The following is a 22,740-nucleotide window of genomic DNA, read 5'->3' on the forward strand; positions in this document are numbered from 1 at the left end:
TCACCGCTACGGAATACAATCATGACTTAGCTCATTTGTCTTATCTGCTGAGAATGCTTTCCACGAGTCCTGGTCAGTACTGCACGCTGCAGTGAAAACTGTTTCTACTTGCTGCAAGCCTCAAAAAGCAGTATTGGCCAGAGTATCTGCATGAATGTCTTATTTATGAGCGAATTGTAGGCCGCTCTAATGAGATGGCAAATCCTTGGAACGGACCGCCGAGATATTGCCAGCCAACCATTGGCGCACTGACACCCCATGGGACAAGCTGCCCCCCACGAAATAGACAAAACATAGCCTGCAAAGTCGAAGGCAGGCCAACCCAACTTACCCTAGGTACCATGACCTTGTCATTAGGTTTAATACAAATTTTCTACTTGTGGATAGTTTGCAGGTCGGCAAGTCGGGTGGTTTCTCGCCATACATTATTTATTACAAGGGTACCTGCACTTACTACGCTACATGTACGGATACTAAGGATGGTTGCCGTCCGAGCCGAAAAGTACAGCCATGGAGAGTAAGTGACAAGAAGCAGCAGCCCCAACAAAAGTTGGCTCATGCCTGCCCGATTGGGCAAGGCTCAGCCAGCCCCAAGGCGCGGGCCAACACTCCATGATTAGGATTCGTCATCCCCCTTGCCCCCCTCCTCGCTGGTTGGAATTTGAGTCTTTGACAACAGGCACTCCGTTCGGAAGTACCTCCGTACCTAACCTAATTTTGTGATTACAGTGCCTGCCTTAGCAGCCAATGCAGCTTAGGTGCCTGCCACTTAGACTAGGTGTATTTCCGATTTAGCCTTTAGCACCAGCAAGACCAGCTTTGCATGCTGGCTAGGTTTGACAAGTAGCAACTGGCGGAGCGGGACGTGATGGTCCACAACAGGATGTCCGGCGCCGCCGCGGCGCCGCCAACGCGCGGGGATCTGCATGGAAACTACAGTACCATGCGAAAATGATTGCTTGCCAAGCTTTGCCTCTTTTTGTCACAGTCATTGGGACCATGCGTGTGGATTGTCGAGGTCAATGACAATAAAGGCGCAGTCACGGCCGCCCCTCTAGTGCCAAGAAAGGAACTCTTACGGTGTTGAATGGGGATTTATTTGGCGACCGTTTCCCCAGGGCACCGACAAGCATCTTTTTTGAAGTTTGATCATTCACCTTGACTCCGTGCGAAGCTTGACAGTACCTACCTTACCTACCTTGACCCAGGTTGAGGTGGTTGTTTTGGCAAGAGAACCGTAAGAGCTTTGTGCAGTCTACCAATCAACAATCCTCTTCCTTCCTTCACCAACACACCTTTGCCGAACAAAGCGTTTTGTTGTCTTCTGTTCTATAGCTTCGACACAGACAAACAACTCGTCCTCGATACCGATATTTTTATTTCGAAACTGGCCTACAGCCTTGGCCTCACTGTCTGTCGAATTCTAGCACCGAACCGCGCGCCTGTTCAACCTAGACGAAAAGGGACGACAAACAACGGGCCCAGTCGAGATCTTAGTCGTCGCATCGATTGAAACGGAAAGACAGGGTTGGGCGGCTCAGAAGTTGGAACGAGTGGTTGGCAAGCTTCTAAGCATACCTAGGGTTAGGGGGCCGGCCCAGTGCATCTGCCACAGGGCAACGTCAGCTCGACCCACCTTTGACCGGCAAGGTAAGCTTCATTCAACACGGATTTGTTACATCCCGCCGCGCGAATCTACCTCATACCTTTCTCCGAGCCATTCCTTAATACGTACATCATGCAAATTATGCACTTGAGCATGACAACAACAATTCAATTTTTATACAAGCAAAACCGCAAGGCGGGCCTCCGAAGCTTCTGGACCAGTGCCAGACCCATGGCTACGATGATAGCCTTTAGCGCGCTTGACCCCAGTTGCAGCCCGCTCGATTGCATCGAAACGACAAATCTTGGCATCCAAAAGACCATTCAATTGGTTCACGGGCATCCAGTGTTCTTCCATTAGCCGCCCTACACATGTACAACATATCCATTCACCCAGGGGTAGCCGCCAGTCTGGCCAATGCAAACTGCTCATGCTTTGTTCTGAGTCGCCCGGACAAGGTCCGAAGCAAAAGGAAATAGACGCGCCGCGCCATTCAAACCCTACTCTATGTATACAGCAATGGATAAACTCAACAGATACCGCCGAGCTGTGCAGCCGTTTATAAAGCCAAGTGGAAGCTGCTGCATCTTCTCTCGGACGGACGACGTTTGTTCATTGTTTTGAAAAAGGCGCTACGGGCTGTTATCCCTTTTCCCATCCATTTTGTCTATTTTTCCTAGTGTTATTTTACTGCTTCCACTTTTTATTTTCTTACTATCTTAATCATTTTAGTCCAGGAACTTCCTAGTGATTGTTCCCGAAGGCTTGCTTCGATTCTATATTGTGCTTATCCCATTATTCCACCGTTCTTTCGCCGTTCGGTTTCAAATTCAATCCTGGCCAAATTGAACAAGGACCAAGTTTGGAGCGTTATTGAATTGCCTTGTCCTTTTCATTGTTTACTTGTTGTTACGACAATACCTTTCGACTTTGCCTCCTTCACACATTGTTGTGCTGGACCAAAGCTGTCCCGACTTAATTTCTCTCTCAGTCTTATTTTCTTTTGTTTTCGGCCAGGGCAGGGTCCCGATCGGAATAATAAACCTTCAAGTTGCTCGCCACCTGCTAGCAGTCTAGGCAATCCCAAGGCTTGCAAGCTTACACACAACTCATCTCTTACACACCACATCCCTCCTTGTCTGAACACTGCGACTCGCAACCTGCAACAGATACCGGGCCCCATCTTTATAATATAGTTCAAGCTCTTGCCTTAATTCCCAACTCTTTTCGGCTTTTAACAATTATGTTACCACGACTGACCCGAAGGTCGTCTTCTCAACACAGCTTCAAATCACGGCGAACAAGATACGAGAGTTGGTCCAGCTGTGAAACTATGGGATCCATTCCTCAAAGTCCCAGCGTTGCCAAGTCGATTGGCTCGTTGCGGAGAAGAGACACCGGCTTCCCGGAACCTTTCTGTGGCCGTAAGTATACTCTATAACACGCCTGGACCTGGTGGTGATTTTCTCTTGACTAATCTCCTATGGACAGAACGGAACACAACCCTACCACATCCCGATGCCATTGTTAGTCCCGACGCTTGCATCACCGCAGACGACATATCTGTTTCCAAGGCCAGGACTCGCAGGTCATTGCTTCACAGCAAGTACAAGCACACGCTGAGCCACGGCAGAATCTCACCCAATGAAATGTATCGGGCAAACGAGAGCGTGATGGTGGATAGCGATGGGGACTCCCCTGTGCCACCACCAATTGCCAGGATGGCATCCATCAACACCAATTCGACTGACATCCGGCCCTCGACTAAGGACAGTTACGATGACCGCAGATCGAGCCACCCAATCTCGGAACTGTCCATGGTATCACCGTCTACGACTTCGAGCTCCCCTAGTCGGAGAAAGAGCCTTTTCAGGAAGTTGAGATGGAATCGTGACTAGAGGACGGTTCTGGAGAACCAACTAGGGAACTTCAACGTCTCTAGTAAATTCAGTACACCTAGCGATGTCCACTTGGATGAACACAATAATCATCGATAAGCTCGCTTTCAAATACGACGCTCCACGAGCGCCGCACCAGGCGCACCACGCTCGTTTCCATCAAACAGGTGGATCGGAACAAGCTGACCAGCCTGTGACGACTATGACGAATTAGTCTACTGGGATCTGCGATGACGCAGCAAGCCTGCCAGTATATAGTCTGCAACGACTACAGCTGTTGGCAGAGCTCTCCTTGGACTGCGACGAACACTTCCGTGCGGATATAAATACAGTTCACTGCAAGCCCTCCAGGCCAAACCTGGTTCTTTTCGGAAACGCTGTATCTGAAACTGTCTTTTCTCCTGTAAAATGCCGGGGGGCGGCGTGAGTTTCTTTTGGAAATAAAGAGATAGTGTCTCTTTTTTGGATGGATAACACTTGGATACAAGGCTTTGCCGTGTCACGCTCGTTTCCCTTTGTTAACCGTGGAGTTAACAGTCTTTGATTCTAGGCCGGCCGCTGGCTCGCATCAAGGACGTGGTCTTCCACGCATGGATCAATCATACATACTCCCAGGTATGGTTTGGCGTTAAGTTATAGATTAAGGCAAAGCAGGGGCCTTTTCAGTGTCCATATTTGGGAACGGAGACAAAAGTTTTGGCAAGATTGCCAAACACTATGGTTAATGACAAAAGTTATGATTAATATATCTCAGAATGGAGCACACTGATATCAAACCCAACCTTCCATGCTGACATATCTCTGATGTAAACTCTCGAGCTTAGCTTCCACGATACGTGCTGTACCCATAAGGACTCAGCAATAGCGGGACATGGTAATTCTGGCCCGGCTGTACCTCGAAAACGACAGCGACCTCGGGGAAGAAGGTGTTGCCGGCCCCGAAGTAGGATCCCGTGTCGAACCTCAGGGTCCACCTGCTCTTGCCAGCAGCGGCCAGCTCCCCCAAGACGTCGTCGAGGGTGTAGACAGGGACCTCGCCGCTGTCGTTATCGGCGCTGTATGGCAACCAGGTCTTGACGCGGCCGTCTTCGTCTGTCTGGGACTCGAATGTCTTTGCCGGCGCTGACTGGTGGTGGTGGTGGTGATGGTGAAGTGTTGCCGTAGGGGCGGGGGGTGATGGGCCTTCATTATTGGCAGTGGTGGCGGCGTTGTTGTTATTGAGGTTTGAAGAAGACGGCGACGATGACGAGTTTGGCGCAAATGAGGACGTCGAGGGCGTCAGCTCCAGGCGTACGCGCATACCCCGCGCTGGTTGGCCGCGGGTCTGGTCAAGGACGTGGCAGGTTATCATGTCTTTGGTTTGTGTTGGAGCTGCCATTTTTTTCTTCTTCTTTTTGTCCGGGGTGCCTTAAGAAAAGTGTTTGAGACAGGATGATGTCTTGTGACTTTATAAATGGTAGGTGGGTTTGGTTTCACTGTTGGAGGCAAGGTCTACGATTGGGTTTTAATCTCTTGTTTTGTTTATGCAGTCAGGAAGGTTCTTTTTTCTCCATCGTACCCCTATGTCAGGCTGAAGTGACTAACTGTAGGTGGCTCGTACAAAAAAAAGTAGACGCCCAACGACGTCTTACGATGATCCTGGAAGTCGGGGTAGGTTGGTTGGCAAGGCGGTCCGACGACGGCTGCACAGCAATTGATCAGGCGGCAGGTTGTACGTGGGTTGGTTTACAGGTGGGGATGGATGTTAAGAGTGGAGGGGTAGCTCCAACTTTGGTAAGCTAGACCTATTTTAGCCCAGGTAGCAATGCGTTATACCAACCTCCATACCATACATATTATAGGCAGGTAGAGAACCAAGTGTAAACAGCCCACGCTTGGGCGAAAAGGTTACTTGTGGGATGGATGGGCAGTATCAGTCCATTTAATATGTATAAACGGCAGTCTGCAAAGGCTAAACACAGTTTTTTCTTAACTAATTCAGATGCCTCAACTCTGCCAATGTAGAATTTCGAAGGATTAAGGCAATCTCTTCGTGGGTTCGGGATGTCCAAACGATTTTATAACAGCGCGGGGGAGGACAAGGCCCACTTCAGGTCTGCCCCGCAGAGCATCATCTCCTCCTTGGTCGAAAAGTGACGTCTCGTAAGGTCCTACCTTTGTGGGTAGGGTAGGTGAAGAGCACCAGGCGGAGTTTGAGTCTGAGCACCTTCTATGGGCATCCATTTTGCGCGTCATTGTCTGGATTCCGCGTCAAGTGAGAAGAATTGGAACAAAACAATAGTTACGCCAAACAAATTCTCATCTGCCTACCTAGGTACCTAGTTTTGATCAACCATTTTCAGCCACTGTTAGGAAGGAAACACATAACCAAACAAACACACTCAAAAAGGACACGACCACCCACCATGTCGACCGCCCTCATCGACGTCGACTCCATGGAGCCGTCGCTCCAGTCCATCCTCGACCAGAAGTCCCTGCGATGGATCTTTGTCGGCGGCAAGGGAGGTGTGGGCAAGACGACCACGTCGTGCTCCCTGGCGATCCAACTCGCCAAGGTCCGCCGCAGCGTCCTGCTCATCTCGACCGACCCGGCCCACAACCTTTCGGACGCGTTTTCGCAAAAGTTTGGCAAGGAGGCTCGCCTGATTGACGGCTTCACCAACCTCAGCGCCATGGAGATCGACCCCAACGGTAGCATGCAGGACCTGCTGGCGGGCCAGGGCGGCGACGAGGGTGGTGCGGCCGCCGACGGCATGGCCGGTATGGGTGGCATGATGCAGGATCTGGCATTTGCTGTGAGTAGCTATTCCATTGGGCGCATATTCAATGATCTCTTTCCTAAGGGGGGTTCATCCGGGGAAACATATAAACACTATTCTGACACTCTGATCATCTCTGCGCGCATAGATTCCAGGAATAGACGAGGCCATGTCCTTCGCCGAGGTCCTCAAGCAGGTCAAGTCGCTATCGTACGAGACCATCGTCTTCGACACGGCACCGACAGGTCACACCCTGCGCTTCCTGCAGTTCCCGTCCGTCCTCGAAAAGGCACTCGCCAAGGTCTCGCAGCTGTCGTCGCAGTACGGCCCCCTGCTCAACGGCTTCCTCGGCGGCCAGGGCCAACTGCCCAACGGCCAGTCGCTGCCCGAGATGATGGAGAAGCTGGAGCAGCTGCGCGAGACCATCTCCGAGGTCAACACGCAGTTCAAGGACGAGAACCTGACGACGTTTGTGTGCGTCTGCATCGCCGAGTTCCTCTCCCTGTACGAGACGGAGCGCATGATCCAGGAGCTGGCCAGCTACAACATCGACACTCACTGCATCGTCGTCAACCAGCTGCTCTTCCCCAAGAAGGGCAGCAAGTGTGACCACTGCGACGCCAGGCGCCGCATGCAAAAGAAGTACCTCGACCAAATCGAGGAGCTCTACGATGAGTTCAACGTCGTCAAGATGCCCATGCTTATCGAGGAGGTCAGGGGTAAGGAGAAGTTGGAGAAATTTAGTGAGATGCTGGTCAAGCCTTATGTACCCCCGGAGGCAGACGAGTAGATAAATTTAGATGAAACATAAAAAGAAGAGAAAGAATTGGTATATTCAGGTTAGGTATCAAGGATATCATTATACCAGGTCAATGTGCTCTTTATGTGGGATATCAAGTCCAACGTTGAGTGCTCATGACATATAATTTGGTTTATAACATGGAACAAATCAGGCGCGGAGTTGGGAAGGGTAGGGAGATGAATACCAAAGGTTGAATTTTAACAATATGCTATATGATACCACTCATTTCTGTTACCTTGTCACTGCTACGAAACATGCCAATTTTCTCGAAAGATTTTTGCCATATGTAGTTTTCCATTCTCCTATGTGCAAAGATCTGTTCTGGCTCCGTGTATTGGAGGCTTGCTCAGAAACAAGACTCCGATGTCGCTATTTATACATTTGAAAAAGAAGAAACCAGAGAAAAACCCTCCAATTTCGTGCCGCCGTCACCATGATGACGGAAAAAAAAGTTTGCAAGAGACTGCCTCCCACTGATATCTAAGCCCTTCCCACTTTGCTATTAACACTCCCGGTAGAAAAAGACAACCCTCCCAACTGAAAAGAAACGCCTGTCATGCCCCTCCAGGAGCCCCTCCCTCCCGGAAACTTTGTAGTGGAGATGAAAAACAAACAATTATCACATCGAGGTGATTAAGTATGAAAGCCGCATGGGCGCCAGTGAATCCAAAAAGAAGCAAAAAACGAAAAAAATAAAAGAAATCCCTTCGTCGAATCGTATGCCGTAAAATGAGAGAACCAAGCGCTCCTGAGGAATTTGTCAGAGTGGTTTGCTGCTGAATAATTAGAACAGGTAGGTCTTGTTATTTCTGTAATTATGATAGGCCGGTTGATAAAAAGGTCGGCGTCATCCGTCGTTAGTCGCTTTAGAGCTCGCGATAATCACTGGGTCGGACTCGTTTCTGTCGGTTCTGATGGCGATGAGGGTTGACCGGCTTGCGGAAGTAGGCATCGTCCTCTGTGGCCGCGTGGTTGGAAAACTGCTTAAAGTCACCCATGCTGTTGCCACCGTTGTTCATGTTGTTGTTGTAGCCGCCACCGTTGTTCATGTTGTTGTTGTAGCCACCACCATTGAAGCCGCCTCCGTTCATGTGCCCGTTCATGTTGTTGTAACCACCATTCATGCCCATGCCGCCGTGCATGCCGTTCCCATTCATACCCCAACCGCCGCCGCCTTGCATGTTGCCGTTCATATTTCCGTTCATGTTGCCATTCATGTTACCATTCATCCCACCCATCGGGTAGCCCATGTTTCCATTGCCGTTGAATCCACCCATCCCTCCACCCATCATGGGGTTCATCATGTTCCCCATGTTCATATTACCCATGTTGGGCATACCCATGAAACCCGCATTCATGCCATTCATCGGCATGGGGGCAAAAGGCATCATGGGCATCCCAATGGGGTTCATGCCGCCATTCATGCCATTCATCATCTGCTGCATCATCTGCTGTTGTTGTTGTTGTTGTTGCTGCTGGGATGCTTGTTGTTGCTGTTGTTGTTGCATAGCTTTAGGAGCACGGGGAACTCTTGGGTTCTCGGCAGGTTGCTCGGCAGGTCGCTTCTTGGGATTGCTAACTGTGCCGTTGGCTGTTGAGGTCTCCGCAGGGGATGTGGGATCTTTTGCTAGTGACTTGACCGAGTTGGTGGGGGATTTGGAAGAAGCCTTACCGGCCTCCTTTGAATCTGCACCATTATTGTCGGTTGTCTTGGTGGATTGATCATTTGCCGATGGGGATTTGGCTGCCGTTGGACTCTTGGATGCATCCGCTTCCTTTTCCTTTTGCTGCTCCTTCTCTTTCTCTTCATGGTACTGCTTGATCTTGGCGGTGGTTTCGTCGTCTGGTTTCAAATTGTCGATGAGGACACCTTCGGCCTGACAGCCGGGGCAGACGAAGTCGCTTTCTATGAGAGCGTTGGTTATGCAATCGTTGCAATACGTCTTCTCACAGCAAGGAGTTTTCATTGGCTCATTAAAAAGTCTCTTGTCCATTGGACATTCAAGCCCCCTATCCTGGAGCTCCTTCTCATCCTGCACAGCAACCTTTTGTGCGGCTGCAGACACCTTGGTCCTGGCCTGGAACTTCTCCCACGCTGCCTTGTCCGGCTGAGCAATGACAAAGTCTCCGTCTGCGTTTACCATTACTCCAGAGGGCACTTTTCCTTCTTCACCATCAGCTCCAGCCTGCCCCAGCACAGTGGCCTTGTCCACAGTTTTGAGGAAAGACTTGGGAATTCCAGTCGTCCTCTTGACACGCGGTCTGTTGTCAAACTCTGGGTTGTCGTTCGTAGGACAAAGTTGGATCCAATGGCCTTTCTCTCCACACCTGTAGCAGATGTAGCCATTGGGAGGCTCATGATCGGGAACGTTGGCTGGCCGCTTGCCGACACCGGGCTTGCCGTTGTAAACAGGTGTTTGGCTGTTATGTTTGTTAGCAGCAGTAGGCATACATACATAGATAAGAAGATGGAGGGCTACACTTACTGAGAAAGTTCTTCCTGTTGAGCAGTCCACTGTTCTGATTGTGCTTGGAACATGGCGGCTAATCTCTCCTCTTCCGTCACCGCACTGCTCATCTGAGCCAGGGCCGCTGATGGCGCCTTTGTTGTGGAAGACTTGGCCACTTGCTCTTTGCGGGAGCTGTTCTTGGCATTAACTGGTGCCTTGCCCGAGACATATCTGGCCGCACGCCCAGCGCCGGGCTTCATAGACGGTAACCTTCTGGCGACCACAGTCGTAGATCGGGGGATGATTGTCGTGTCATCATCGTACTCTTTGTCAAAGGGGGAAGAGAAGTTAGTCTGGTATTCTATGTAGTAGGCGAGGTTGATAGATATACAAAGGCAAAACAAGGAGAAGAAAAAAAAAAGTCTTATTCACCTTCTGCACCATCTTCAGTGTAGATAGCCAAGTCGAAATCTGTGCCGTCACCGAGGCCGCTTTTGAGTATTATATCACGCTTTAGCTCGAATACAGAAATGCCAGTGCCGTCAAACTCCACACGAGTCGGCTCTTTCTGGGATTTGAACTTGAAAAATACGGAGGAAGACATGGTGAATGATAGACCGCCGAAGCCGTCTTACGAGGAAAAATCCCAGGTATGTTCGTCCAGTCCAGTCCTCTCTGCTCCGTCCTCCTTGTATCGTCTGAATTGTTGTGAAAATATGGAAGGGAACGTTTTTTGCAAGACACCGATGTAAAGAAGGAGCGCGCAAATTTTAACAGATGATAAAGTGGGAGATATGGGGGAATGTCGGGAGCGCAAAGGTCGATGCGCAGTTTGTTCAGTCGTTTTCGTTCGTGATCTGGACAAGGTAGTAGGAGGCAGGTCTTTGTGTCTCTTTGTCCCTTATTCTTGTTCTCTCTTTTTTTTTCTCTTCTCTCTTTTGATTCTCAACTTGCAGGCAGTGAATACGTGGGAAATCAATTCTGATTGTACTCGTGAGACAGACAAAACCAGGTCCCCGTGACGAGCAGATGAACAAAAAAAAAAAAAAAAAAGAACGAAATGAAATTGTCAATACAAAGCCACAGAGTGCGGCGTCATCCAACCCAGTTATGACTGGAATGAATCACCTCCTCCTCAAACACACCCCGTGACCCTTATTAGCAATTAAAACTTGACGAATGGTCAACCTCTGAGATGTTAGCCTGTTGGTGAAGAAATTTTTGCGTGGAGGATAAAGTATCTCAAATCGCGGGATGGACGCGACGCAGTATCCCGGATGCGCTCGTGTTCCAGGTCTGGCCTAACGCGGTCGCCTTTTCGACTTCGTTGACAAGGACGAGAATTATTCGTGACAAAACGAGCGTGGAGGGGCTGCGATTTCGTGCTTGATCCGTCAAGGCTAAAACTTTCGCATACTGAGTTGTTCGGTCGCTTCGCTGGTCGTGAGAGAAGCCTTGTGCTGATGAGTAGGTTGGAGTCGAAATGAGAGCTGGGGAGGGAGCAGGTGGGAAAGATTCGGACTTTAGGCGGCGTTCTGGGTTCATGGGGTGGGGCAGGGGTAAGTTTCGGAGTCACGGTCTCTAGCTGAGTCAGGATTGATTCCAAGCGCCTCAGGCAGGAGTAGCTAGGATACAGATCATGTGACAAGGAGAAAAGATGACGGCTTCTCCTTGCAACCTGACCAATCAATGAGCTTCATACCTTCTCCGCGTTTTCTAGGCTGATGCCCCACTTTATGCCGCTAGAGAGTTTCGCCTCCGTCAATTGAGCACGAGCGAAATGAGCTGATCCCTCGAGAAGTTGTGCCGATTGCTGCAGCGCGAACATACGACCTGGCTATCGTGTCTACGTTTTTGTGTTGTGTTGTGTGTTATTGTGGTGCCCTTTCCTGACGGCTCACATCAGGTGTGACGACAGTTAATAAAACTACCGCACCTAGTCTTCACCCAAGAAAGAACCTTGCGGCCTTTTATTCTAACCGTCTTGTTTTATTTAAACCTTTTCATCAACAAACTCCTCTCTGGCTCTCTTGGGGTCAACTTTTCAAGACCAGATAAATTTTGTTTGACTACAGGGGCTTCAACACCCATCACCAGTCATCATCAGCTTGGACGGCCGTCGTTGCATAAGTGCACTGCGACCGACACTGGCCATCTTCAATACGCTCTTGAAGTCGCCCTTCGGCTTTTCAGCTTACTCCGGCTTGTCCGGGAACTTTTGTTCAAAACTACCTCACTTTGTCTAGCGTCGACTTCCCGGTGCCAATCTATCGATCGAGTACTGGTTGATAAACCAACCATCTTGTCAATTGGGACGACTCCTTTCATCAAACGAACGGCAACAATAACAATAACGAACGAGACAAAACAAAAATCTCCACAATGGTTCTCACCCACACAACCAACCACACATACTCTCACCCATTTCCCACCGTAACACTTGCATTCTTCCTCCGCTACTGCTCGCCGCAGCTCAACCCTTTTGCGGCCCATGTCCTCAGTACCGATACAATCTCAAGCCACGTTGATGCCGATGGCAGGCTACACACAACTCGCATCCATCTAAAAAAGTCACGTTTGCCTGGGGCCGTCTTCAAGTTACTTCCAACAAGCATCACCGGTGGCGGGTCGAACAACAAGGCCTCCTATGTTCTCGAGACGAGCATCGTGGACATACGGGAAGGCTGGATGAAGACTGAGAGTCGAAACCTCAACTTCGTCGGAGTTTTGTCTGTCGTGGAGAAGCAGACATACACCACACCGACTGAGGCAAACAACAATGCGACCACTACCAACGTCGAAACAAACGTCGTCTTCCGGTCTAGGCTTGGAGAGAAGCTTAGGGAGAAGATCGGACAGTCACAGCAGCAGCAAGAGCCTCGGGAAGGCTGGTTCTCGCGTCTTGGGACTAAAGGCATTCAGCGGAGCATCGAGAACATGGCATCTACCAAGACGTTGGATCAGCTCGGCAAGAGTCGCGAGGGTATGTTGGTAGTGCTCGAGAGGTTGCGTAATACCGGCCTCGTCAACATAATCGAGCTCACCAGAAGAGCCAAGGAAGCGCAGTCCGGCTCAGCTTGAGCGTCAAGTCATGTCAACCGGAGACTTTATCACACCAACTCAAATTCCCCTTTATACCCAGACATAGGCCCATCGGGGCTTTGTGTCATTACCTAACGTTGCCCTTCACAAGCTACATATTGCGCCGGGCGGCCGATGAGCCGATCGGGCATAGAACACTCCTTGATCAAAAAATCCTTGTATACAATGTACTTTCAACTGTTCAGTCTCTATATTTTACTCGCTTTCAGCAAGGCGTTATGGTTTCAAACGCAGAAGGAGTGTCTGGAATATACGGCAGCGTTCGAAGGGATGCAGGTCGGCGAAGGAGATGAAAATTGTCGATGGCGACATACCTTGCAGAAAAAAGTCCGAGGGGACAAGTGCCTGGTTGTCTTGTCAAGTTGCTTTTGGTTTTATGGCCACTATTGCAACGGTAGCCCGATGCTACGAATTTCGCAGTCTCTTCTCACAAAAGTAACGAATGGCATGGATTTTGCGCTTCATGTATTATTATCTTTGGACAACAAATCAAAGCTTTTCGCAACTATCTACCTAGTCGTTCCAGGTTTATATGACCAAAAGTTTACGATTAGGTCAAATAAACAGCAGCCAGTTCAAACTCCCAGGGTTTAGCAGAGTAAGAACATTTCCCCCCGTCCTTATGCCCGCTAATCTGATAATTTCCATGAGGTCATGGGATACTTTTTATTTCAAGACTCTAATGCAATATACACCAGGGCGATCAGTGATTTCTAAGGATGTGTATGAAAATACATATGATGTACGTTCACGCTTTTTTACTAGGTAGTCATCTTGCCATGAGCACCTGTCCTGTTTGGACTGCGACATTTCTAAACATTTCGTTTTCCATTTCAACTTTAAAAGTCTTTCTAAAAAGGCATTAATACTAGGAATTCCAAACCGGTACTCAAAACAGCTCCCAGAGGCCCGCCTAAACTCGGCCAGTTTCAAGAAACTAACGCAAAGCCCAAGGTGATCAATATGGAAAAGGGGAAAATAGTGCTAGGTGAGGACAGGCGAGGAGACTCGGACTTGGGGCTACCCCTTCCAGACCCAGACGCTCCTCCTACTGGTGAGTTTGCCGTGGCCGGAGGCCCTCCCAGCTCAGAGGGCTTGGGCTGAGTAAAGTTCATCTGAGTGGTGAAGGGCTGGGTGGAGGACAGGTTGGCGACGCGGCCGAGCAGGACCTCGACGTGGCGAAAGGCGGCGGCGGGCTGGTACTGGGGCACCATGTGGCCGCTCATCTCGACGCCGACGTACGTCAGGCCCCTCTCGGTGTGGGTGAAGCCCATGACGCCGCTCCCGGCCAGGGTGGCGAGCCCCTGCTTTGACCGGAAATCCTCGCGGTGTCGGGGCACGAAGAATGGAGACGACGGCCGCGACTGGAACCCCAGCTTGCCGCCCCACGTCATGTTCTGGATGGACAGCAGCGTGCCGTTGGCGATGAGCACCATGTCGAGCGAGCCGTGGCCGACGATGACGTTTTGGGTGTGGTCGATGACGTTGGGCAGCGCCGCGCGCGACGACGGCGGCGACCGGTCCGTCCCGTTCCTGAAGATGCCGTCCTTGCACACCTCCCAGTTGGTGTTTTCCGGGGCGTGGATGGCTCGCTTGACGTCGCTGCGGTTGAAGTAGATGCTTGCGCCTTCGGGGACGTCTGGGCGTTGAGGCTATGTTAGTATCTTTCTTGCTGCTGCTGCTGCAACGGGGATGGGGAGCTGATGTGATGTTGTGCTTGTAGATAAGGCGAGTGCATGATATGGCAGGTTTGGTAAATGGTTCAAGGGTGATTTGCTCATCTCCATCCAGAGAGTAAAGAATGACCATGGGGTGCCATGGGCCACAATGCATGTAACTTACAGTCTAAAGAAGTAGGAACTAAAAGAAATGGCAAGAAAGCAGAACGAATTAGATCCCAAAGCAAAAAAAAAAAAAAAAAAAAAAAAAAACAAGTGAGTAACATGCTCCGGGAGGAATACGCGCAGCAAACACAAGGGGTATTACTTACAGCCCAAGACATCCCAGAGCAGAGGACACGACTGGGTGATCTCGTAGATGTTGAAGCAGGGGTTGATTGCGAAAGTTGCCCTGTAAACATCATCAAAGATTTTCGCACACGCCTCATCTTTTTCGACGGGCGACCCCGATGGCAGTTGGCCCTTGGGCGGATAGCTCAGCCCCTTGGTCATATATTCCGTCAGGCCACACTTGGCATCCCTCGCCTGCAGATCCGTCCGGAAAGTGTCGTTGAAGGGAAACAGGCCCGGCCAGGCGTTGACGAGGCCCATGACGGGCACCTCCTCCTGAATCGAGTCCTCACCGATGACGGGGTCGTAGATCAGCATTCCCGTCACGTTAAAGTACTGAGTGTCGTTGGCCTTGATCATGGCGTCGGCGATGTAGGGGCAGTATGCGCCGGCATATGACTCGCCGGCGATGTATACCTTGTAGCCCTGGACGGCGAAGGTGTCGACAAAGTTGCGCCAGAAGCCCAGGAACTGGCGAGCAACGTCCTCTTCGTTGGTGGCGGTGGGCTTGCCGGTGGAGAAGCCGGTGCCGATGGGCTGCTCTATCCAGACGATGTTGGTGAGCTCCGTCCACGAGTATGGATTCTTGACTGGGCGGAAAGTGCCGGCTTGCCACATAAAAGGGCCATTTTCTTGCAGCAGACCTGCCAGGGATGAACATCCGGGCTAAATTTGGTGGTTAGGGATAAAAGGGCTTGTGGTTAGAAATTGAAGGACATGAAGTATAAATACGAAAAGAAAACAAGAGCGGAATATTTGCAGTACCCCTCCGTTTAACCATATCATGATTTCCTTTTTTGCCAATGGATTTTGGCTAGGAAAGAACCAAAAGAACATCTTGTTCTCATCAGTGGCGTTGTTGCTGATGGGCAGCTGTCCGGCATAAGACTCGCCCACATCGAACTTGACTTCGGGTATCCCATTTCCATCCACAGCAAATTCTTTTTTTAATCATTGGTTGTCAACTTTAAGTCTGCTTCAAGTCTTCTGTCACTTCTCCAACAATGGTTGAGCTTACGTCTTGTCTTGTCCGTCAAGAAGAGAGGCTGGGCTCTGCGCACCACAGCATGCGTTTCTCTGGTTGTTATATTCACATCCTTTGTCGAGTCTATGGGTACTTCGTATTTCTGTAATGAGGCTGGTTGTAGCCATACTGGATCCCTTTTGCCTACATGTTGCAAGCTGCGGAGGCCGGTGGCTTCACCGAGAAGTAGAAGAAACCATGCTGATGTGGAAAGCTGAAAATGCATATTTCTTTCTTTTTGGTTGTCAACTGGCTGGATATCAAGACAACTGTTGCTAATGCAGGCACTTTGTATTATGCTTTTATCGACAAAGTATAGTGATAATAACACCTAAAGCTCCACGTCTGCGCCAAAGTTTAAAAGGGGGCAAACCAAATACATATATCAGAGTTGTTTTAACCGACTCAGAGATGCCGGTGGACAAAAAGGTTACTTGAACAGGAAAAAAAAAAAAGGATTTCCTGTACCATGTCCGCCTTGCAGCACATGCACAAAGTATGCGCACACCCATACTCTGGAACAAAAGAGAGAAGAAAAGGAAAACATGGGATGAGCGGGCAGATTCATGTGAGAACTGACCAGTACCACGTATTAGATAGAAGCTCATCCGTGCAGAGGTTGTCAGTGGATTAGCCGTGGCGAACAAGGATAATGGTACTGATGGTATATGTATAGTCCTGAATCGTCTCAGCAGTAGATCAGGATTTGCTTTTTTTGGTTGTTTTTCCTTCTTGTTTTCTCCAAGTCAATACTAGTCACAGAGTACATCTACATATGACGCTACTAGATACCTAGTTTACATACAGCACATATACAAATACTCGTTCAAGCGCCGTTGAATTGTTAATATTCAACGATATTCGGCGGGAGAAACGACAGGATTTAAACACAGCCGGCCACGTCAGCCAGACAGAGCCCAGGTTATCAGGGGTGGAATGTCGGTAGGCCAGCGTAGTGTGCTTCAGCCCGAGCCTTGCAGCATTTGTGCAGACATAGAGAGTGAGAGAAACCCGAGGAGGGTATTGTTAACTAGATAAATACATAAAGAATTAGATGTAAAGACCAGTGTCATTTCTTACGCCTCGGACTATAGACCCTAAAGCACCAGTGCTAAGCACGGAGTATAAGTGAGTGTGTTAGCTATTATAGCATCATTTATGGTTGATCAAACGCTTTACCCCAACCTAAATGCCATAATGAACCACACCGATTTGACTAAATTTCCCGAGGAAATAAAGCATAAATATCGAGTCCTGCCTGCATGAGCAGAGATGGATTCCCTAGCCGGCAGTCATGACAAACCGGGCCGATCACTTTTTTTTTTTTTTTGTCTCTTGTCTCTTGTCTCTCTAATACTAACTAATTTACCTACCTTAGGTACCTTAACCTAGGTAGCTAGCAAGCGTATTCCTTCCTATCATGGCTCCCTCGGTCGCACAGGCCGTTGTCGGAACCGTCGGACGACTATTTCGCAGCTGCCATTGTGCTGTCGCCCCAAACAAAAAACAGCTTTTTGCAAAACTCATGCAGTTACACAGACCTGCCGGAGAGACCGCTTGCCGTCTGAACGAGCCTCAGGTTTAGGAACAATAAATTGCAAGCTATGCTTCATCCAATCTTTCAAAAGGGGAGCTCAATTCCGCCAAGCTAGCGCCCGTTCCGGTTATTCTGAAGCAGTTTTTGAGACTGTTCACTACAAATGTTCGTACGACGGTTTGTGCCTCTCACATTCGGCATACTTCATGGTCGAAAATATTGGTCTGTGTGGACTCGAGATCAAGTCATTCATAGGTCCTAGGTGTGTCGGTGTGAATACTGTCGTGTAAGTAGTCGGAAGTCAGAACTATCCAAGGCAGATAGATGCGCGTTTGATACGCCGTCGTTTGTACAAGTAGCAAAAACAAACAACAATCTATGTTTATCATTCTTCCCTCGCTTCGAAACACCCGCCAATGTCTGAACCCTGATGCACAAAAGTCTATTAGCTATCATGCCAAAACGTCGCTAGGTGCACAGTAAGTTTCCAGACCTGGGAGATGTGCACATACATTGGCACGGACTCGTTCGAAGTTCCCGGCACAGGACGCGTAAATGTCAACAAAAAGTGTTAACCGCGGACGTGGGGTGGAAATGCAGTAAAAAATTCCATGCAAATGTCAAAAGAAAGGGATGAAAAGAGCTTGCACACAAATCTAGGGGTATTGCGGTGTGCGTTATCATAATACAGATGGTAAAACAATAGTACAGACAAAGTAAGAAGAGAGAGAGAAAAAAAAAACCAAATCATCACTTCTTCACCTCTCGGTTGCCCCCTGGATCTTTAGCCGCGGCCGCAGCAGCTTCTTCCTCCTCGGCGATGAGCAAGCGCACGTCCTTGGCCGTCTGCCACTCGTGGACGCTGGCAATGATTCGATCCAGTTCGGGGCCGCCTATGAGCACGCCAGGCAGGTTATGAATGTCGAGCCCGCTGCGGTGGTCGGTGCAGCGCTTCTGGGCGTAGTTGTACGTCCGAATCTTTTCGCCCCTCGTGATCTTGTCCTTTGATAGGACGCTGCTGCGCAGATTCTGCGCCATCTCCTCCCTCTGCTCTCGCCTCTTTTGCGCGATTCGCGATCGCAAAACCTTCCACGCCGCCTCACGGTTGCGCTGCTGCGACCTCTCGTCCTGCATGCTGACCATGGTACCGGTCGGCATGTGCGTCAAGCGGATCGCCGACTCGGTCTTGTTGACGTGCTGCCCGCCCGCACCTCGGGCTCGCATCGTCTCGACCCGCACCTCGGTCGGATCTATGTAGAAGTCGCTGTTGGGGTCATTAACGTCGGCCGCGCTCTCGTCGCTGGCCCCGGGCTCCTCGGGGAACGACGGCAACACCCACACGGCGGCGGCGCTGGTGTGGATGCGGCCAGACCTCTCGGTCGCGGGAACGCGCTGGACGCGGTGCATGCCAGCCTCGCCGCGGAATATGTCGTAGGAACCGGGGTTCGTCACCTCCAATATGGCCTCCTGCAGCGGGGTCTCCCCGTCGGCGCCAGGAGGGCCGTCGACCCTTTCGTACGTCACGATCTTGGTCCTGTATCCCTTGAACGTGCAGTAGCTCTGATACATTTTGAACAGGGCGTCGGTGAACAAGCGGCCTTCCATGCCGCCAGGCCCTGGTCGAAACTCGAGGAGGCAGGGCATATCAGCAAAGGGGTGTTTCGGCGTCAAGGCGATCTTGATCTTGTCGGAAAGCGCCTCGAGCTCATTGTTTGTTGTCTCGAGCTCATCCTTGGCCAACTCTCGCATCTCCTCGTCCGTAGAGTTGCTAAGACCGGTCAACTCCTTGATGCTTGCTTGTGCCGCATCCCAGGCTTTGAGAGCATCGGCAACCCTGGAGACTTCTCCCATGCGCTTCGCTTTGACCGTATCAAAGTTGGCCTCTAGTTCGCTGTGCAGCTGATCATGCTCTTCTGTGAGCTTCCTCGCTCGGAGGAGCAGGACCGGTGGTATGTTTCCATTTGCATCTGTCAGTTGGACGTTTGCAAGTGTCAGTCAGTCAGTCAATCGTCAGACTCCAACCGAGGCTTTGCAGAACCCGTTTTCACACTGACCTGTGCTAGCTAGCCGTTGTGTGAGTTTTATTATTGGTAATTTTGTCCGCCACTGTGACGGCCTGAGCAACCGTCGACAAAGCCATGGCCCTCGCAACATGGTTTTGCATTTGTGGCTGTGAAGGTGTTACTTTGGGATGCTCCTGGCAATCGCGAGCCTTATGTCATTTGTGCCTAATTTTTTTTTTTTTTTTTTTTCCCTTCGCGTCGCGTGTCAACGTCACAGCCCATACTGTATCTAAATTCTTTCGAACAGGGGTATCTGCACAAGGGTCCACAGGAGCTCCAGCCCCTGACAGATTTGGGTCCGGTTCAGTAGATCAAATGCTACTTATGTAACACTGAAAAGAAACGCCATTTTCAATGTCAATTACACAGGCTGACTGTTCGTGTACTCGTGAGTGCTAACAGGAGCCTGGTTGTTGATATTAATTGATCCGGTTTCCCGCGGCTATTTGCAGCATTCATCAAAGCTAAATTGTCCTCCATGCGACGCTCACAGAATGCACGTACAGTAGTACTCCACTCCGTTGCAAGCTGTTGACCAAATGAGGCAAGGCCAAGGACGGGAGTCCTAACCGAGAAGCTACCCCGCGATTGGGTCCAATTGACTTCCCCTGCGTCACAACTTTGAGGATGAACCCCGCCAACCGCGTATGAGTGTGACTGAGGTCGTGATAATTATCGTCGACTCGATTTTGTATCGGACGGGACTTGCAAGCTGCTGCCAGCGCCCACACCAGCTGTCTTGACCAAAACTGCATCTGCACAACACAGGACCTGTCAAATCGGCAACCCACTTTTTTTTTCGTACTAGGTGTTTAATCCACCAGCATGCCCGAAATACACCTCGTCGACCGGACCGCCGAGGCCCGCGACGGTCCGGCCGCCACGGATGCCGCCGCTGCAGCACTGGCCGGCGCATCAACCACAGCCACCGGTGCAGGCCAAGCGCAAGCTCAATCGGTCGATCCTTGGAACGTTAGCGGAGGCGTCGACGCCGACGGTAACGTCCAGGCCATCAACTACAACAAGCTGGTTGAGGAGTTTGGCACCAAGCTGATCGACCTTGAGTTGCTCGAGAGGTTTGAGCGGGTTACCGGCCACAAGCCGCATCGTTTTATGCGCCGCGGTATTGTCTTTTCGCATCGTGAACTGGATGTACGTGGCCATGCGAACTTAAGTTCTTTTATATATATATATATATATGTATATCTCTCTCTGTTTTGGGAGATATTCCAGTCCACCACTGACTGGGATTGTTGGTTGACCGAATTTATTCTCAACAGGTCATCCTGGACAGGCACGAGAAGAAAGAACCCTTCTTCCTCTATACTGGTAGAGGACCGAGCAGGTATGACCATTTTTCTGAGATCATCCACATGCGTTGGATGTGGAACTAGGGAGTGTAAGCTAACCAGAACTATTTCAAGCGACTCGATGCATATTGGTCACACTATCCCCTTCGAGTTTACCAAGTTAGTCCAGCAATCTCAAGTCTATGTAACCCAAGCTTGGGCTGACCACAGGTCACGTATTTTAGGTGGCTCCAGGATGTCTTCCAGGTTCCATTGGTCATTATGATGACAGATGTAAGTCAAGGTCTCGAAAACAGGGACAGGAGAATAATAAATTAACAACAATTATATAGGACGAGGTATGATCACATCACTATTGACTGGGCATCCAAGCCAGAACCTTCCCAAGCTCACAGACGCAAACATCAGAAATACCTCTTCAGTGAAAAGAGGACCATCGAAGAGGTTCAGTCCTACACGAAAACCAACGTTCGAGATATCATTGCAGTTGGCTTTGATCCCGAGAAGACCTTTATTTTCTCAGACTACGAGTAAGTATCAAGTTGCGGGGTTGTAGTTTTCGGATCCGCATTCATCGATGCTAACGAGGCGTTTTCATCAGCTTTCTTGGAGGTGCATTTTACAAGAATATCACTAGGTTATCAAAGCACATTACATACAACCAGGCGAAAGCCATCTTTGGGTTCAACGACAGGCAAGTCCACCAAAAGAGCAAGGGAACCTCAAACTTGATTTTGAACCGAAGCTAACAGACTCACAGTACCAATATTGGCAAGATTCATTTCGGCAGCATTCAGGGTATGGAACGCACTCTAACAATTGGTACTCATCGGTACGGACCACTTAACTGACAGTTGAACAATTGCTTAGGCGCAACAAGTTTCGCATCGTCATTCCCCCACATCTTCGGCCCTGACGAGAAGATCACCAGCAAAATACCATGCCTGATCCCATGTGAGTTAAGGACTGGGGTTTGACTTTCCCACTACATGGGCTAATATGTGCAATAGGTGCCATCGATCAGGACCCCTACTTCAGAATGACTCGAGATGTGGCCTCGAGGTTGAGTGAGTGACAACCCATGGTAATCTTTCATGGGAGCTGTTTTCAAACTAACGACACAAAAAGAATTCGCCAAGCCTTCCCTGATCCACGCGCGGTTCCTGGATGCGCTCCAAGGCCCAGGCTCAAAAATGAGTGCCAGCATTGAGACGTCAGCCATCTTCATGAACGACACACCAAAGCAGATCTTGAACAAGGTCAACAAGTACGCCCTTTCGGGTGGTCAGGTCACAGTCGAGGAGCATCGCGAGAAGGGAGGTGACACCAACAAGGATGTGCCTTACCAGTATCTCACCTTCTTCCTCGAGGACGACCAAGAACTCGAGAAGATCCGCGTCGAGTACAGCACCGGCAAGATGCTGACTGGTGAGATCAAAAAGAAGTGCGCCGAGGAGCTCCAGGCATATGTTCAGTCCTTCCAAGAGCGCCGGGCGAAGGTGACGGATGAAATTGTGGCCGAGTTCATGAGGGTCAGGCCTCTGAATCTCAAGTGGGGCAACTTGTCTTCGGTCGAGGCCGGTGCATCCAAGGCAACAGAAGGTGATGGTGCAGCCGAGGGCGGCGACGGTAAGATGACCAAGAACCAACTAAAGAAATTGGAGAAACAGCGCCAAATAGAGGAGAAGAAAAAGCAAAAGGAGGCAGCAAAGGGTGCAGCAGCAGCATGAACAAGCAGCTAGTAAGTAACTATGCCTCGAGCTTGTGTCTGAGGACGGTGCACAATGCAAGGACTCTCAATAAAGAATATGATAGCTGGGGAAATGTGCATTATGGACATCATAGGCCCTGCATATGCACGCCATGTGTCATGCAGGGAAGTGCAATGTGTGCCATGCGCACGGGGTCGAATTGTGCGTAGGCTCTCAAGGCTCTGTAGTTGCACTTAGGTATTGTTTTCCCAGGCATCCGATGACCGGCGGTAAATTGTTTACTTTTAAAACCGGTGCCGGAATCCCATGGCTCGAGAACACGCTCAACCACTCCGGAGAGATGCGGGGAGTGATTCCGACCACCACCGAAGCCCCGCTTAGATACCGGACGGATTGGCATTAGCGGGGGATTGGAGAATATGAGTCGTCAGTGATGTAATACTTCATCAGTTCAGCCGTCGTCCTTTG

At 50.1% G+C, this 22,740-nt stretch overlaps 8 protein-coding genes across 8 annotated transcripts; 4 read left to right on the forward strand and 4 right to left on the reverse strand.

Annotated features, from left to right (window-relative positions):
* The first annotated feature begins 1,088 nt into the window (after positions 1-1,088).
* PgNI_01580 (uncharacterized protein) lies at positions 1,089-5,175 on the forward strand. The gene is made up of 3 exons (XM_031121651.1): positions 1,089-1,650; positions 2,873-3,030; positions 3,098-5,175. Exons 2-3 carry the CDS (start codon positions 2,940-2,942, stop codon positions 3,502-3,504), a joined length of 498 nt encoding a protein of 165 aa, XP_030987709.1. The 5' UTR covers positions 1,089-1,650; positions 2,873-2,939; the 3' UTR covers positions 3,505-5,175.
* On the reverse strand, positions 4,325-4,882 carry PgNI_01581 (uncharacterized protein; the record flags this gene model as incomplete). Its single annotated transcript, XM_031121652.1, has 1 exon — positions 4,325-4,882. One exon carries the CDS (start codon positions 4,880-4,882, stop codon positions 4,325-4,327), a length of 558 nt encoding a protein of 185 aa, XP_030987708.1.
* A 501-nt stretch (positions 5,176-5,676) lies between the features above and the next one.
* PgNI_01582 (uncharacterized protein) lies at positions 5,677-7,266 on the forward strand. The gene is made up of 2 exons (XM_031121653.1): positions 5,677-6,299; positions 6,412-7,266. The coding sequence occupies exons 1-2, from the start codon at positions 5,910-5,912 to the stop codon at positions 7,051-7,053; spliced, it is 1,032 nt and encodes a 343-aa protein (XP_030987711.1). The 5' UTR covers positions 5,677-5,909; the 3' UTR covers positions 7,054-7,266.
* Positions 7,267-7,931: 665 nt separating this feature from the next.
* PgNI_01583 (uncharacterized protein) lies at positions 7,932-10,119 on the reverse strand (the record flags this gene model as incomplete). The annotated part of the gene is made up of 3 exons (XM_031121654.1): positions 7,932-9,486; positions 9,552-9,840; positions 9,948-10,119. 3 exons carry the CDS (start codon positions 10,117-10,119, stop codon positions 7,932-7,934), a joined length of 2,016 nt encoding a protein of 671 aa, XP_030987710.1.
* Positions 10,120-11,897: 1,778 nt separating this feature from the next.
* PgNI_01584 (uncharacterized protein) lies at positions 11,898-12,596 on the forward strand (the record flags this gene model as incomplete). The annotated part of the gene is made up of 1 exon (XM_031121655.1): positions 11,898-12,596. One exon carries the CDS (start codon positions 11,898-11,900, stop codon positions 12,594-12,596), a length of 699 nt encoding a protein of 232 aa, XP_030987705.1.
* A 950-nt stretch (positions 12,597-13,546) lies between these two features.
* Positions 13,547-15,876, reverse strand: PgNI_01585 (uncharacterized protein; the record flags this gene model as incomplete). Its single annotated transcript, XM_031121656.1, has 4 exons — positions 13,547-14,256; positions 14,608-15,292; positions 15,359-15,567; positions 15,645-15,876. The coding sequence occupies 4 exons, from the start codon at positions 15,874-15,876 to the stop codon at positions 13,547-13,549; spliced, it is 1,836 nt and encodes a 611-aa protein (XP_030987704.1).
* Positions 15,877-17,859: 1,983 nt separating this feature from the next.
* Positions 17,860-19,405, reverse strand: PgNI_01586 (uncharacterized protein). Its single transcript, XM_031121657.1, has 2 exons — positions 19,242-19,405; positions 17,860-19,154 (listed from the first exon to the last, which is right to left on the reverse strand). Exons 1-2 carry the CDS (start codon positions 19,339-19,341, stop codon positions 17,938-17,940), a joined length of 1,317 nt encoding a protein of 438 aa, XP_030987707.1. The 5' UTR covers positions 19,342-19,405; the 3' UTR covers positions 17,860-17,937.
* A 461-nt stretch (positions 19,406-19,866) lies between these two features.
* On the forward strand, positions 19,867-22,380 carry PgNI_01587 (uncharacterized protein). The gene is made up of 10 exons (XM_031121658.1): positions 19,867-20,402; positions 20,531-20,595; positions 20,675-20,719; positions 20,785-20,833; positions 20,963-21,090; positions 21,162-21,254; positions 21,321-21,358; positions 21,431-21,514; positions 21,571-21,627; positions 21,689-22,380. The coding sequence occupies exons 1-10, from the start codon at positions 20,076-20,078 to the stop codon at positions 22,288-22,290; spliced, it is 1,488 nt and encodes a 495-aa protein (XP_030987706.1). The 5' UTR covers positions 19,867-20,075; the 3' UTR covers positions 22,291-22,380.
* Positions 22,381-22,740: the final 360 nt, after the last annotated feature.

Source organism: Pyricularia grisea (assembly GCF_004355905.1).
Source record: "Pyricularia grisea strain NI907 chromosome Unknown Pyricularia_grisea_NI907_Scaffold_1, whole genome shotgun sequence".
Taxonomy (NCBI): domain Eukaryota; kingdom Fungi; phylum Ascomycota; class Sordariomycetes; order Magnaporthales; family Pyriculariaceae; genus Pyricularia; species Pyricularia grisea.